At 39.2% G+C, this 14,588-nt stretch overlaps 2 protein-coding genes across 2 annotated transcripts; one reads left to right on the top strand and one right to left on the bottom strand.

Moving 5' to 3' along the window:
* Positions 1-4,497: 4,497 nt before the first annotated feature.
* On the top strand, positions 4,498-5,796 carry LOC136066199 (uncharacterized). The gene has a single exon (XM_065770111.1). The coding sequence runs from the start codon at positions 4,498-4,500 to the stop codon at positions 5,794-5,796; it is 1,299 nt and encodes a 432-aa protein (XP_065626183.1).
* Positions 5,797-9,510: 3,714 nt separating this feature from the next.
* LOC112006451 (GDSL esterase/lipase At2g42990) lies at positions 9,511-12,715 on the bottom strand. Its single transcript, XM_024038723.2, has 3 exons — positions 12,287-12,715; positions 10,618-11,104; positions 9,511-10,020 (listed from the first exon to the last, which is right to left on the bottom strand). The coding sequence occupies exons 1-3, from the start codon at positions 12,650-12,652 to the stop codon at positions 9,827-9,829; spliced, it is 1,047 nt and encodes a 348-aa protein (XP_023894491.1). The 5' UTR covers positions 12,653-12,715; the 3' UTR covers positions 9,511-9,826.
* Positions 12,716-14,588: the final 1,873 nt, after the last annotated feature.

The raw sequence follows: 14,588 nt of genomic DNA, 5'->3' as shown, positions 1-14,588 counted from the left end.
TTTGGAACTTTTGCATAACGGCAATCATTGTCAATAGAGTGGTTGTCACCTTGAATGCCTGCACAACTACACTCCGCAAGCGCAAACCACAATCATTGTCAATTGGTGGTTGTCCTCCACATTATCTTTCACCATATTACGAACAAGCTTTGATATCCTTGGTGCTGAATAGAAAGCATGAAAAAGTTTGATTTATTTCTAGCTAGATGTGACCTTTAAATCCAAAACGGGGTCATTCAAATCCATAAAGGGCTCATTCAATACGGAGGAAAAAAGAGAGGGAGATTATGAATTCAAGAATTCACATACCAAAGAAGATAAATTGATAGTAATCAATATTAATATATATATATATATATATATATATATATATATATATATATATATATATATAAAAAAGCAGGGCCCTCATATGAGAAAGCATAAGATCCGTTTTGCCAAGTGAGGCATTTTATGCAAAAAGAATTGAAATATTCAGGTACCACATCAGAGATAAGAACAAATTAAATATTGACTTTTTGTTTCATTTAGTTTAATGTTTCAAGATTTTTCTAATTAAAAAATAAATATTCTTTGTATCCTTTGATTCAATGTTTCAAGATTTTTTATTCTTTACACATACACACAAAACTCTTTGCATTTTAATTCACAATTTTTACCTCTTGCACTTCTACATCATTATATATCTACCCATAACTTTTCATGCTATTCCATGTCAAATACACAGACTAAAAATGATATTATTTACCTTTAATCTTTCGACGACACCTACCTAACTCTAACACTGTTGTCTCATCTAATCCCAACTTATATGAGTTGGCTACAACCAAAGAATGGGGGCTTACATTTTATATTGAATGATAATGGCAATTACGATTTCGATGTAAAGGTCAAATCTTGTGGATTTGTGCGTTTTGTAAATGATGTGATTAACTATGAGTGTTTGGGATATGTATTTTGTTTTAGAATTAAGAAGAAAGAGAAGGACATATTCTATATCAACTTTTATTCTATAATATTCCTCTAAAGTCGTTGTTGTTGTTGATGGGACTGACAAAGTCAAGCATAGACGAGGTAATTTGGACCAACGAGACAAGCCTGCAGTGACGAGTTTCCACTTCACTGACGAAGTTAAACATCTCATTCAATGCCATGGACGGTTACAAAACCAGTTGTACAGACTGTTGGGACAGAATTAAAGTAACATGATGAGGCCAGAAAACGTTACCCAGAAGGATATTAAGAACCACCATAATTACCTAACGGCTAGAGGCTACAACAATATATATAAAGCCCTCAAATGCCCAAGAAAAAGGTATGTGCACATTGAGATAGTTACTATAAAATTTCCCAGATACATTACATTGCCCTTTCTTAGATAATTTTCAATACTGACTTTGGCATCGGAGACGTTGTGGCAGGCACCACATTGGTGACCACATTCGAGGGTACATACTTGCAGGAGACCGGAGATCATTTCTGTCTACACGCATTGGCTGACGAATTCACACTTCATCAGTTTGGCGCCGTCTGTGGGAATCGACATTTTCGTGTTCAATACAGAAAAATAGTCTCACATGGAGTCTAATCCGGATTCTGCAGCCTTAGCTCAACAAGTTCAAGCCCTCGCAGCCACTGTTGAAGAACTGACCAGACAAAATCAGGAGTTGAAACTACGACTTCAACAAGAAGAGAATCGATCTAAAAGGAACCAAAACGATGAGGGAGACAGCCACAGAAGAAGTGACCATCAAAGGCCCGCTACTCCAACCGAGCACAACTCGGACCTTCTCCAAGAGATGAGGCGGGAGATGGACGAACTCAGAAACGCCATCAAGGAGAAAACAGATCGAAGTGTAGACCGAATGGTTAGGGCAACAGATTCGCCGTTCACCCCAGCAGTACTTGAGTGTCTAGTACCGTCGAAATTTCGGCTGCCCCAGCTTGAACCATTCGATGGGCTAAAGGACCCTCAGGATCATCTGAATACTTTTAAGACGACCCTAGGGCTTCAGCAGCCCCCAGATGAGATACTATGTCGCTCCTTCCCCACCACCCTCAAAGGAGCTGCAAGGGAATGGTTCACGAAGCTGCCAACGTCGTCCATAGACAACTTCGAGCAGCTGAGCAATGCCTTATTTCGTCACTTCATTGGAGGACAGCGTCCTAAGAGAACCGCGGATCATTTACTTACCATCAGGCAGGGAGAAAAGGAAATTCTAAGGTTATACGTGCAACGCTTCACTCGCGAAACGCTGGAAGTGGACGACGCAGACGATAAGGTGCAACTGACGACCTTCAAGGCAGGGTTGAGATCCAGAGAACTTGTTTCGTCACTCGCAAAGAATCCCCCAAAAACGATGGCCGAAATGCTCCTGAATGCACAGAAGTACATGAACGCCGAAGACGCATTAGCTGCCATCAGGGATGGAGGGAGACCCAGAGACAAAGAAGAAAGGAAAGATGATGACCGTAGAGGGCAAAAGTGGGAGCGCCCAAATCGTCGGACCAGTGACGGAATCAGAAGGAAGGATGACAAAGGGCCGCAAGCGGTAAAATTTACCCCTCTCGTTATGCCAGTCGATNTTCTTTCTCATATAAAGACCTTCTAGTTTTTCCCAAACCTCCTTTGCGGTCTTTGCTTCTAGGATGTTGTGAATGACCTCATCACCTAGGTTTAGACGAATAGCGCTAGCTGCTTTCTCATCCATCTCTACCCATTCTACATCCTCCATCGTTTCCGGTTTCTTCTCCTTCCCAAGCAAGGCCTTGTGAACTCCTTGTTGAATTAGGAGATCCTTCATCCGCCTTTGCCAAAGAGAAAAATTTCCCTTGCCACAAAACTTCTCTACATCATACTTTGTGCTTGACATCTTTATTGTGTTCAAAGGATTGAATCCTAACCTGGCTCTGATACCACTTGTTGTGCAGATAGCACCCCAGGACTCCAATCAATAACAATAAATAAGCGGAAATTAAATAACAAGCACACACAAAAACACAAGAATTTACGTGGTTCGGCAAACTGCCTACCTCCACGGAGACGACGGAGAAATTTCACTATAAAATAGGGAGATACAATAGTGCACAAGAACACTCTCAAGAAACCCAAATCCCAATTACACCCTAGCACTCTCTCTCACCCACAAGACAAGAAAACACTATTCTTCTTCTTATGCGGTTGCTGCTAGGTTTTAGGAATTCTCTAATTCTCTCTCACACACGGCTGCTTCTTCATCTCATAACCTATATATATATTATATATTATATATATATATATATATATATATATATATATATATATATATTTATATAAAAAAGCAGGGCCCTCATATGAGAAAGCATAAGATCCGTTTTGCCAAGTGAGGCATTTTATGCAAAAAGAATTGAAATATTCAGGTACCACATCAGAGATAAGAACAAATTAAATATTGACTTTTTGTTTCATTTAGTTTAATGTTTCAAGATTTTTCTAATTAAAAAATAAATATTCTTTGTATCCTTTGATTCAATGTTTCAAGATTTTTTATTCTTTACACATACACACAAAACTCTTTGCATTTTAATTCACAATTTTTACCTCTTGCACTTCTACATCATTATATATCTACCCATAACTTTTCATGCTATTCCATGTCAAATACACAGACTAAAAATGATATTATTTACCTTTAATCTTTCGACGACACCTACCTAACTCTAACACTGTTGTCTCATCTAATCCCAACTTATATGAGTTGGCTACAACCAAAGAATGGGGGCTTACATTTTATATTGAATGATAATGGCAATTACGATTTCGATGTAAAGGTCAAATCTTGTGGATTTGTGCGTTTTGTAAATGATGTGATTAACTATGAGTGTTTGGGATATGTATTTTGTTTTAGAATTAAGAAGAAAGAGAAGGACATATTCTATATCAACTTTTATTCTATAATATTCCTCTAAAGTCGTTGTTGTTGTTGATGGACTGACAAAGTCAAGCATAGACGAGGTAATTTGGACCAACGAGACAAGCCTGCAGTGACGAGTTTCCACTTCACTGACGAAGTTAAACATCTCATTCAATGCCATGGACGGTTACAAAACCAGTTGTACAGACTGTTGGGACAGAATTAAAGTAACATGATGAGGCCAGAAAACGTTACCCAGAAGGATATTAAGAACCACCATAATTACCTAACGGCTAGAGGCTACAACAATATATATAAAGCCCTCAAATGCCCAAGAAAAAGGTATGTGCACATTGAGATAGTTACTATAAAATTTCCCAGATACATTACATTGCCCTTTCTTAGATAATTTTCAATACTGACTTTGGCATCGGAGACGTTGTGGCAGGCACCACATTGGTGACCACATTCGAGGGTACATACTTGCAGGAGACCGGAGATCATTTCTGTCTACACGCATTGGCTGACGAATTCACACTTCATCAGTTTGGCGCCGTCTGTGGGAATCGACATTTTCGTGTTCAATACAGAAAAATAGTCTCACATGGAGTCTAATCCGGATTCTGCAGCCTTAGCTCAACAAGTTCAAGCCCTCGCAGCCACTGTTGAAGAACTGACCAGACAAAATCAGGAGTTGAAACTACGACTTCAACAAGAAGAGAATCGATCTAAAAGGAACCAAAACGATGAGGGAGACAGCCACAGAAGAAGTGACCATCAAAGGCCCGCTACTCCAACCGAGCACAACTCGGACCTTCTCCAAGAGATGAGGCGGGAGATGGACGAACTCAGAAACGCCATCAAGGAGAAAACAGATCGAAGTGTAGACCGAATGGTTAGGGCAACAGATTCGCCGTTCACCCCAGCAGTACTTGAGTGTCTAGTACCGTCGAAATTTCGGCTGCCCCAGCTTGAACCATTCGATGGGCTAAAGGACCCTCAGGATCATCTGAATACTTTTAAGACGACCCTAGGGCTTCAGCAGCCCCCAGATGAGATACTATGTCGCTCCTTCCCCACCACCCTCAAAGGAGCTGCAAGGGAATGGTTCACGAAGCTGCCAACGTCGTCCATAGACAACTTCGAGCAGCTGAGCAATGCCTTATTTCGTCACTTCATTGGAGGACAGCGTCCTAAGAGAACCGCGGATCATTTACTTACCATCAGGCAGGGAGAAAAGGAAATTCTAAGGTTATACGTGCAACGCTTCACTCGCGAAACGCTGGAAGTGGACGACGCAGACGATAAGGTGCAACTGACGACCTTCAAGGCAGGGTTGAGATCCAGAGAACTTGTTTCGTCACTCGCAAAGAATCCCCCAAAAACGATGGCCGAAATGCTCCTGAATGCACAGAAGTACATGAACGCCGAAGACGCATTAGCTGCCATCAGGGATGGAGGGAGACCCAGAGACAAAGAAGAAAGGAAAGATGATGACCGTAGAGGGCAAAAGTGGGAGCGCCCAAATCGTCGGACCAGTGACGGAATCAGAAGGAAGGATGACAAAGGGCCGCAAGCGGTAAAATTTACCCCTCTCGTTATGCCAGTCGATAAAATCTTGATGGAGATTAAGGGCGAGCATTACCTTAAGTGGCCGCGACCATTGCACTCATCCCATAACGTCTGTGATAATAATAAATATTGCCAATTTCACAAGGACCACGGCCATTACATTAAGGATTGTCGAGACCTCAAAGAACAGATTGAGGAGTTAATACAGAGGGGAAAGCTACAGAAGTTCGTCAAGAGAAGGGAACATAGTAGATTCCGAGATGGAAACAAGGGTCAGCGCGAGTCCACCTCTGGGGAAATAACCGCCAGTACCAGCCCCCTTAAAATGTGATAGGGGAAATACAGACAATCGCAAGAGGACCCATGGCAGGTGGGTCATTCAGGTCCCTCAAGAAAGCATATCAACGATAGGTGAATAGAGTCCACATGACACCCCGTTGAAACAGAGACGAACTTATCAGGACATGATTTTCAATAAAGGAGATGCTAGGGGAGTGAAATAACCTCACAATGACCCCCTGGTCATAACACTTACAATAGAAGGGTTCAACACAAAGAGGATCCTCGTGGACAATGGGAGCTCTGCTGACATCATTTACTTCCCTGCGTTCCAGCAGCTGAAACTGGATCCAAAAAGATTGTGCCCGTTTGACTCCCCACTTGTCAACTTCAGTGGAGACAGGGTAAACCCCAAGGGCATAGTGACGTTGACGGTGACAGTGGGAACCTACCCGAAACAGTTGACCTGTGATCTGGACTTCTTGGTGGTGGATTGTCCCTCGACTTACAATGTAATCATTGGAAGACCAGCGCTCAACAAGTGAAAATCATCCACGTCAACCTATTGCCTGAAGATAAAATTCCCAACGGAGAATGGGGTAAGAGAAGTCAAAGGAGACCAAGTCTTAGCTCGAGAGTGTTACCAGACCGTCGTGGGCGCAAAGGAGAACCATACATGGACGATCGAAGAAAAAGAGAAAGAAAAAATGGAGGCCTTGGAGACAGTAGAATTATCCGATGAAGAACCAAATAAGACAACCAGGATAGGGACGACCTTAAGTCCTGAGATGAGGACAAAGCTAGTTCAATTTCTTAAAGAAAACTTAGACGTCTTTGCTTGGAGCCATGATGACATGCCAGGCATATCCCCAGAAGTCATCCAACACAGGCTGAACGTAGACCCGGAAAGGAAGCCTGTAAAACAGAGACGAAGAGTTTTCGCACCAGAAAGGGATCAAGCGGTTACTGACGAAGTTAATAAGCTCTTGGCTGCCGGCTTTATCCGCGAAGTATATTACCCAGACTGGCTCGCAAATGTCGTCCTGGTGAAAAAAGCAAATATGAAGTGGAGAATGTGCGTAGACTTCACAGACTTGAATAAAGCATGCCCGAAGGACAGCTTCCCCCTCCCAAGAATAGACCAGTTGGTAGACTCCACAGCCGGGCACAAGCTTCTGACGTTCATGGACGCTTTCTCCGGATACAACCAGATAAAAATGGCAGAGCAAGATCAGGAGAAAACAACCTTCATCACAAGCCAAGGGCTCTATTGCTATAAGGTAATGCCCTTCAGACTAAAGAATGCCGGTGCCACTTATCAAAGATTGGTAAATAAAATGTTCAGCAAGCAAATAGGCAGGAACATGGAAGTATACGTAGACGACATGCTCGTCAAGAGCAAGGAGGAACTCACCCATCTGGATGACCTTAAAGAGACATTTGCTACTCTCAAGCAATATCATATGAAGCTGAACCCCAGTAAATGTGTCTTTGGCGTAGCTTCGGGGAAATTCCTAGGATTTATGGTGTCCCAGAAGGGAATTGAGGCGAATCCAGAGAAGGTACAAGCAATAATCAATATGACCTCACCCAAGATCGTCAAGGACGTCCAGAAGCTGACAGGAAGGATTGCAGCCCTCAATAGGTTCATCTCTAGAGCGACGGACAAATGCCTACCCTTCTAAAAAAAAAAAAAAAAAAAAAAAAAAAAAAAAAGAGGAAAGAAGAAGAAGAATTTAGCAGCCATAGTTGTAAGCACGACAGAATTCAAAAGACAAAGAAGAAATATTGACGCACCTAAAGTCGGGGTTTCCCACCGACGACGTAACCTTGGGAGATCACCCCACAACTCGCCTGAGGATGTCTCAAAATCGTCCCTAGACACAAAAAAGAACCTGGATTTCCAGTACCTGAAAGAGGACGGCAACCCCTTGACGATCCTAGTCTTTCTCTCCCAAGGCACCAACTCATAATACCCATGCTCCTTAGAGGCTTTCAGACGGTAAAGGTAAACAAGCTCGTCAACCCTGAGCATATCCCCGTCATTGGCAGCCAACCAAATTCCCATAAAACTCACCAAAATCCTCCACGAGTTAAGCATTAGCTGCCCGGGAGCGATACCGAAACGGTCCAAAAGCTCTATCAGGAAAGGATGGACCGGGAACCTCAACCCACAGATGAAGGCAGATTCGTAGAAACATACCTCCTTGGGGAAGAAGTGGCAGGCCCGATCCACCTCACCGGGCAGACGAACCCTAACCCGATCTGGGAACTGGAACCTATCCCTAAATCTACCCAGAGTATCTGCGTCCAGCCCACACTCCTCCTCCAGGGCATAAAAAGCCCTAACCTCCCGAGGGTTGGAAAGGGCTGTATCCTCCTCTATTGGGTTACCGCTAGACGATAACCCAGTCTCGAGCTCACTAGACCTGACCTCTGACATCGTCCTACCCTCCTTCACTAAATTTTTATACCAATCAACTGATTGACGCAGTAGAGGCAGCAAATCAGACAACGCAACGACCAAACTATTGCCCTCGTAAACAAAATTTTCAAGATGTGGGAAAGTTCCTAAAGCCCCCCCCTAATCGAGCAAAAAGAAATGAAATTGAAGGGCAATCTAATCTAACTTTAGAGCTATTGAACATGGGAAGCTAGAAAACGCAAAAAAATAAAGAAGAATCTAAATACCCCAAAGCCAAAGAGAAGCCAGACAGAAGAAAAACAGCAAGGAAATAAAAAATACAAGATCAGAAATGTACAACAATGCGAATAGGCAAGATAAAAAGAAGCAGAAAGAAGAACATACCTCGAAGAAGAAAACTGTTGCACTGCACACTAATCGGAAGGAAAAATCGCCGAGAAAAGAGAGGTGGAGAAGAAGAGGGCCAGAGCAATAATTAAGGTGTTTTTTCGAAAAAGTGAGAAGGGAAAGATGAGAAGAGGGGAAGTTTAAAACCAAGGATTGGGAAGCTGAAAAACCAGCGGGAAAATCAATGAAACCCATCATATACAGCATTAACTCCCCCAATCAAAATGTGCCACGTAGGCCACAACCCAAAAGAGCCGCCACAGCGCATTTAATACGGCTAAAAAACCCAATCGCTTACAACTCAGAAACCTTTCACCTTCCCTGGTCAACACGACATGTCATGACGACCACGGAATCCGGGGGCAACTGATGGACTGACGAAGTCAAGTATAGACGAGGTAATTTGGACCAACGAGACAAGCCTGCAGTGACGAGTATCCACTTCACTGACGAAGTTAAACATCTCATTCAATGCCATGGACGGTTACAAAACCAGTTGTATAGACCGTTGGGACAGAATTAAAGCAACATGATGAGGCCAGAAAACGTTACCCAGAAGGATATTAAGAACCACCATAATTACCCAATGGCTAGAGGCTACAACAATATATATAAAGCCCTCAAATGCCCAAGAAAAAGGTATGTGCACATTGAGATAGTTACTGTAAAATTTCCCAGATACATTACATTGCCCTTTCTTAGATAATTTCCAATACTGATTTTGGCATCGGAGACGTTGTGGCAGGCACCACACCGGTGACCACATTCGAGGGTACATACTTGCAGGAGGCCGGAGATCATTTCTGTTTACACGCATTGGCTGACGAATTCACACTTCATCAGTTGTTGTTTTTTTTTTTCCTCATTACTTCAATTGAATAATTATAATGGATTTGTGTGTGCAATTTATAATTATTGTTTTTTATGATGAACTCATTTCTAATAAAGTTCTATAACAATTATGCTATAATACATTTACAACATTCTCTAAAACCATCTTACATAAACTTCTATTTTGTTTACAAATTAGGGCATATTTAAACCTCTAACAAACTTATTTTCCAAGTAAGCATTCCTAAACATATTTTAATTAAAGTAGTACCATAACAGAACTCTAAGTAGTTGAGTACAAAAGGCTTAAATATATCTGAAATTAAGAAAATAAAATCCTAACCCCTCAACTTAATTTCATAAAAATATAAAAAATTAGCCCCATATTTTCTTCTACGCATAGCATGAGAACCAGACATCACACGCTATAACATATATATCACAGAAACTTAGCTAGAGAATTTTTAATCAAATGATTCGAGATTATCTGAGTTGCTTTCTCTGATGGATGGAAAGCATCCCAAAACACATATTTATTTGCATCTGAGCATGTAAATGGACTCTGCGGATCACACATGTAGCTCATCTCAAATAACCCAGTGCCACAGCATCCCACACTCACAACGTCGAACCCTGCAACCAAGAGCAAAAAGTTCTCAAAACCAATCCAATGGTTTAAAGGATAAAGAAATAATTTAGCTAAAAAAGGAAAAACTTAAGAGATCTCAAATTTAATTTCAAATTGCATTAATGCATGCTTTTGCAAGTTTATTTAATAATTAAATAGGAATTATAAAAAAAATAAAAAAATAAAATAAAATTTTCCTTTCCTTCTTTCTAAAATTACTAAAATTTTCTGCTAGAACAATAAACAAGGAAGTGATAAAGAAATTGTGGCTTAATATAGATTTCCCAACTGACATATTAATCGCCCTTGTCTTGGTCCCATTATGGCTGTTCATAATTCTGTATCTTAAAAAAAATATACTGTATGTAAATTTGTTAAGTTCCCCGTGGTTGCCTACCGTTGGAGTAGGACCATTTAGGAACTAGTCATTAAATAAATGGACAGGCCAAGGCCACAGTTGTTTCTCGAAGCAATTATTAACTGAATTTATGCAGTTGGAAAGTTGTTTTGGTGTGATCCAAAATAAGGAGTAATGAAATAAATGTCAAGAAAAAATGAGAAGGAAGAAAAACTAAAATGATGTATACGAAATCAAAACTTACCAAATGTAGAAGGCTTCTTAACGATTTGAAGAAAAATGTCATATGCATTTGCAAACACTAGTTTAAGACCAGGAAGCTCCTTGTTAAGCTTTGCCACCAAACTCTTCAATTTCCCATTAAATTCCAAGGCCACATTGTTATATTCCTCCACACAATCATGATCGAAAATGTTTACTGTCCTCTCCAATGGCAAACACCCCATTGGAGGAACCCCAGTTAAGGATATTTTTCGAGCTCCTAGACCATGAAGTGTGTGAATGAAATTATTGGCAAGTCCGATTAGAAAATCCTGGTACTGTTCGATTGTGAATTGGGATTGTCGGTCTGGTAATGTGTAATAGTTCTCAAGGAAGTCGTTTGTTCCTACACTAATTAAATATAAAGATTCACTTAATATTTCTTTTGCCTTCTCATCGCCAGCATACTCTTTCAATTTCTTTTGGTAGTCCTTGTAGTACTCCACTTCCTTCCATAGAGGTATCACACCCTGAAACGGGATAAATTACATGAATAAAACTTGTTTGTTTATTTTTTAGATAACCCGTTGTTATTACTTATAACAAGGGAGATAATAGGAAGTGAGAATTTAAACCATAAATGTCTTCTTTAAAAATACCAGGAGGTAGGGCCGTAGGGATGTGTATGGGTTGGGTTGATGGGTTTCTTCAATTCGATGGCCCGACCCATACACACCCAACATGATTGGGTTGAAAAAATTCCAATCCAACCTAACCCATCATAGGAGGTCCAACCCAACTCACATGGATCTGATTGGATCCATGGATTTGACATATTTTTTAATTTAAAATTTTTAATTGAGCATTAGAGCAATACTAATACAAATAAGAGAAAATTTATAACCTAATAAACATGAGCATAGAACCAAACCAACGCAAACTATTTTATTAGTGCTTCAAAGTTAGAAGAATATCATATATTTCTATCCCAACTCAGTTGTTGAACAAAAGAGTAAATAATAAAATTATATAACATATTTCTTAAATATATATTAAATATAAGTGAGTCGGGTTGGATTAGACAGATTTGTGAATTTGCTGACCTGCACCTAAACCAACCCAATCCAATTCAACTCACCAACCCCTAAAAATCGACCCAACCCAATGGATTGGGTTGGATTGGGTTGATTTTGGCAAATTGGCAAGTTGGCTACACACTCCTACCAAGGGGTACCAACTAGTTGAGTTACAAATACACTAACATATGGACTAGAAAAAGTAATACTCTTTTTTGGTGGAATTTGGGAGATTGTGATTGGTAAATCTTATCTCCATTTTATTTTTTGAGAGGTTGATTCCCAAACTCAAATTCATGACCTATCACTTTTGATGGAAGACATTTACCACAGCCCTTACGCATAGACTGATGGGTTACTTGTTGCTATGTAGAATTTGATAAATAAGGCATGAGTGTGTGCAGAGTGCAATGTGATGTGCATATTGATACTACGCACACATAGAATTAACATGCCAAATTTGTTGTCAAAAGTCTTGCAACTCAACTAGTTGATACTTTTTACTGTTTCCTACAAAGACACTTAAGATTGAAATCTCCCCACCGCTAACTCTCGAATTGAAAAAGAAAAAACAAAAACAAAAACATTCAAAATTTGTTAAGGTGTATGTATTGGAAAGTTCATATTGGTACTTACTAGCACATCAGAAGTGGCATTATCATAGCCAGTTCCTGCAGAAGCAAAGCAAACTCCAGTAGCAAAATCTGAGATATTATAAGTTGGATCCAAGTAGGCAGGTATTGCTGGCTTGAGTCCAAAAGCCTCAGAGATGAAGTCAGGAGGAATCCGACCATTGGAGAAGCGTCCGGTTGGGCGGCCGCCAAAAAAGTCACGACCATAAGGCACGAAGTTGCTCTTGGCAATCGTTTGAATCTGGTTATTGTTACCTGAATCCACAGATGAGTCTCCAAAAACTATGACTGCTGGAACTTTAGCTTTGGATTTTCCTACTAGTACTAGGATTTGGATTAAGAACAGCCAGGGCATGTAGATGTATGCCATCGCAGTTTTTTAGCATCTCAGTTGCTTGAAGCAACAATAGAGATTGGATATGGAAATGGGATGTGGGAGTAGAAATGCTAGTAATTTATTGCATAAAGGAAATGAGAATTTAATTGGATACCGATCTGAAAAGTTTGGTGGGGTAGTTATTATTGCTTTTAATTGTGAAGTACCAAGGTCTACCATCATTATGAGGTTGTGCAGGGCTTAGCTATCAAGACATCTTGCAGTAATGTGCCGATCAAAGTCGGTGTTCCCAACATTTTGAGTTCATATTTATGGTGCGAATTGTTGAAGTCAAAAGTATATAATGAATTTATTTTGTGTGTGTGGTTGTGTGGGGAAAAGGTTAGAAATTACTACACCACAATGCAGCCTCTGGCCCCTTGCTGCTCCACCCGGTACCCCCCTGGATCTCATGCACTAGTTACATGAAGGAATCACTTGCATTTCTTGAAACTTATACAACCTTTATGGTTCGTTGGGTAAAAAAATAAGCTGTTAACTATAAAGTGCTTCTTGAAAAAGCAGTCCCCTTTCTACTTTTTTCAGAAAGCATGATTTAATTCACAATTTTGTAGAACCAATATATATATATATATATATATTAAATTGCATTAAATGAGCCTCTATAATAAATAAGAACATTAAACTAGCTTAGAGGTGATTTATCAGGAGGCTTCGCTGCACCAATGTTTTTGTTTGAATTTATAACGCTACTAGGAATAATGAAAAAGTTAATAGAATCACCACATATCCTTGGTACGATGATTACTCCACAAGTATAAGTGCTTGTTGTGGAGTGTTGGGAGGGGGGGGAGAGGCAAAGGTCGGGATTCAAATCTCCAGGAGAAAGTTCCACACACATATACAATTAAATTAGGCTACAGTAGAATTTTATCTTGTATAAAAAATAAAAAAGTTAATAGATGCTCTAAAAAAATTTGTTAGGAAAATATTTTTTTAAAAAAAATTTATGAGAAAAGAAAAAAGTAATTGTTTTTTTTATATAATTTTTTATATTTTTCATAAAAGTAGTATAAAAACTTTCTTAAAATAGTACATTAACAAATGGCTTAAGACCACCTATTAACTAGACCCATTTATTATTTGATGAAAGTCTTTTTAATAAACTATTCTACAATGAAAGTTACTTAAATGACAAAAGATCAATACAAATGAGATTAAGTAAAGATAAATACAGATACTTAAAAGACAAAAAGTCATATATGATAGGGGGTAGTATACCTTGTTTCGGGAATATACCATCTCTCTCATAGTAGATGGGTCCCATACATCTTTGTATTATAAACTTGATCATGAAATGTAAGTTACTTTAATATATCAAAAGTGAGATCTAATATTACAAGTCAAATCTCAATATATTGGGTAACCACACGTAGTGTTGAGGGAACGCATATTTTTAAAATGAAATCCATAATAATATCTTTCTATAGAAACACAAAATATCTCATTAAGATAAGTTTAATAAGAGCTGATTATTCAACTGTCTGGACCTAGCCACTTTAGTAAAGATTTACTAAAATTTATATTTAATGAAATTAGTTTTCATAAAATATATAAATAACTAAAATATTAAACCAATGACTCAAGGAATAAAATAGTTATTTACGAAGGCAAAACTTAAGTACAATACTTAGGTATTGTTTATTAGGTTTCTATCTAAAAATTCAACCATATAGTAGTGCTTAACTAAAAATATACTTCTATCTCATGAAAAAAAAAAAAGCCACATGGCTAAATTTTAAGAAGAGAAACTTAAGGAACAATACTTAAGTATTGTATCTAAATTTTGTCTTATTTATGAAGTGACAGTTTATTATTATTTTGTTCATTATGAATGTTTTATGCAGGGGTCATATTGGGATGTAATTTATTAATAAAGCTTAGATTGCAATTATATTTCCATAGTAGT

This window comes from Quercus suber, unplaced genomic scaffold (genome assembly GCF_002906115.3).
Source record: "Quercus suber isolate HL8 unplaced genomic scaffold, Cork oak 2.0 scaffold_3B, whole genome shotgun sequence".
Lineage (NCBI taxonomy): Eukaryota > Viridiplantae > Streptophyta > Magnoliopsida > Fagales > Fagaceae > Quercus > Quercus suber.
This window is presented reverse-complemented; position numbering and strand designations above follow the sequence as displayed.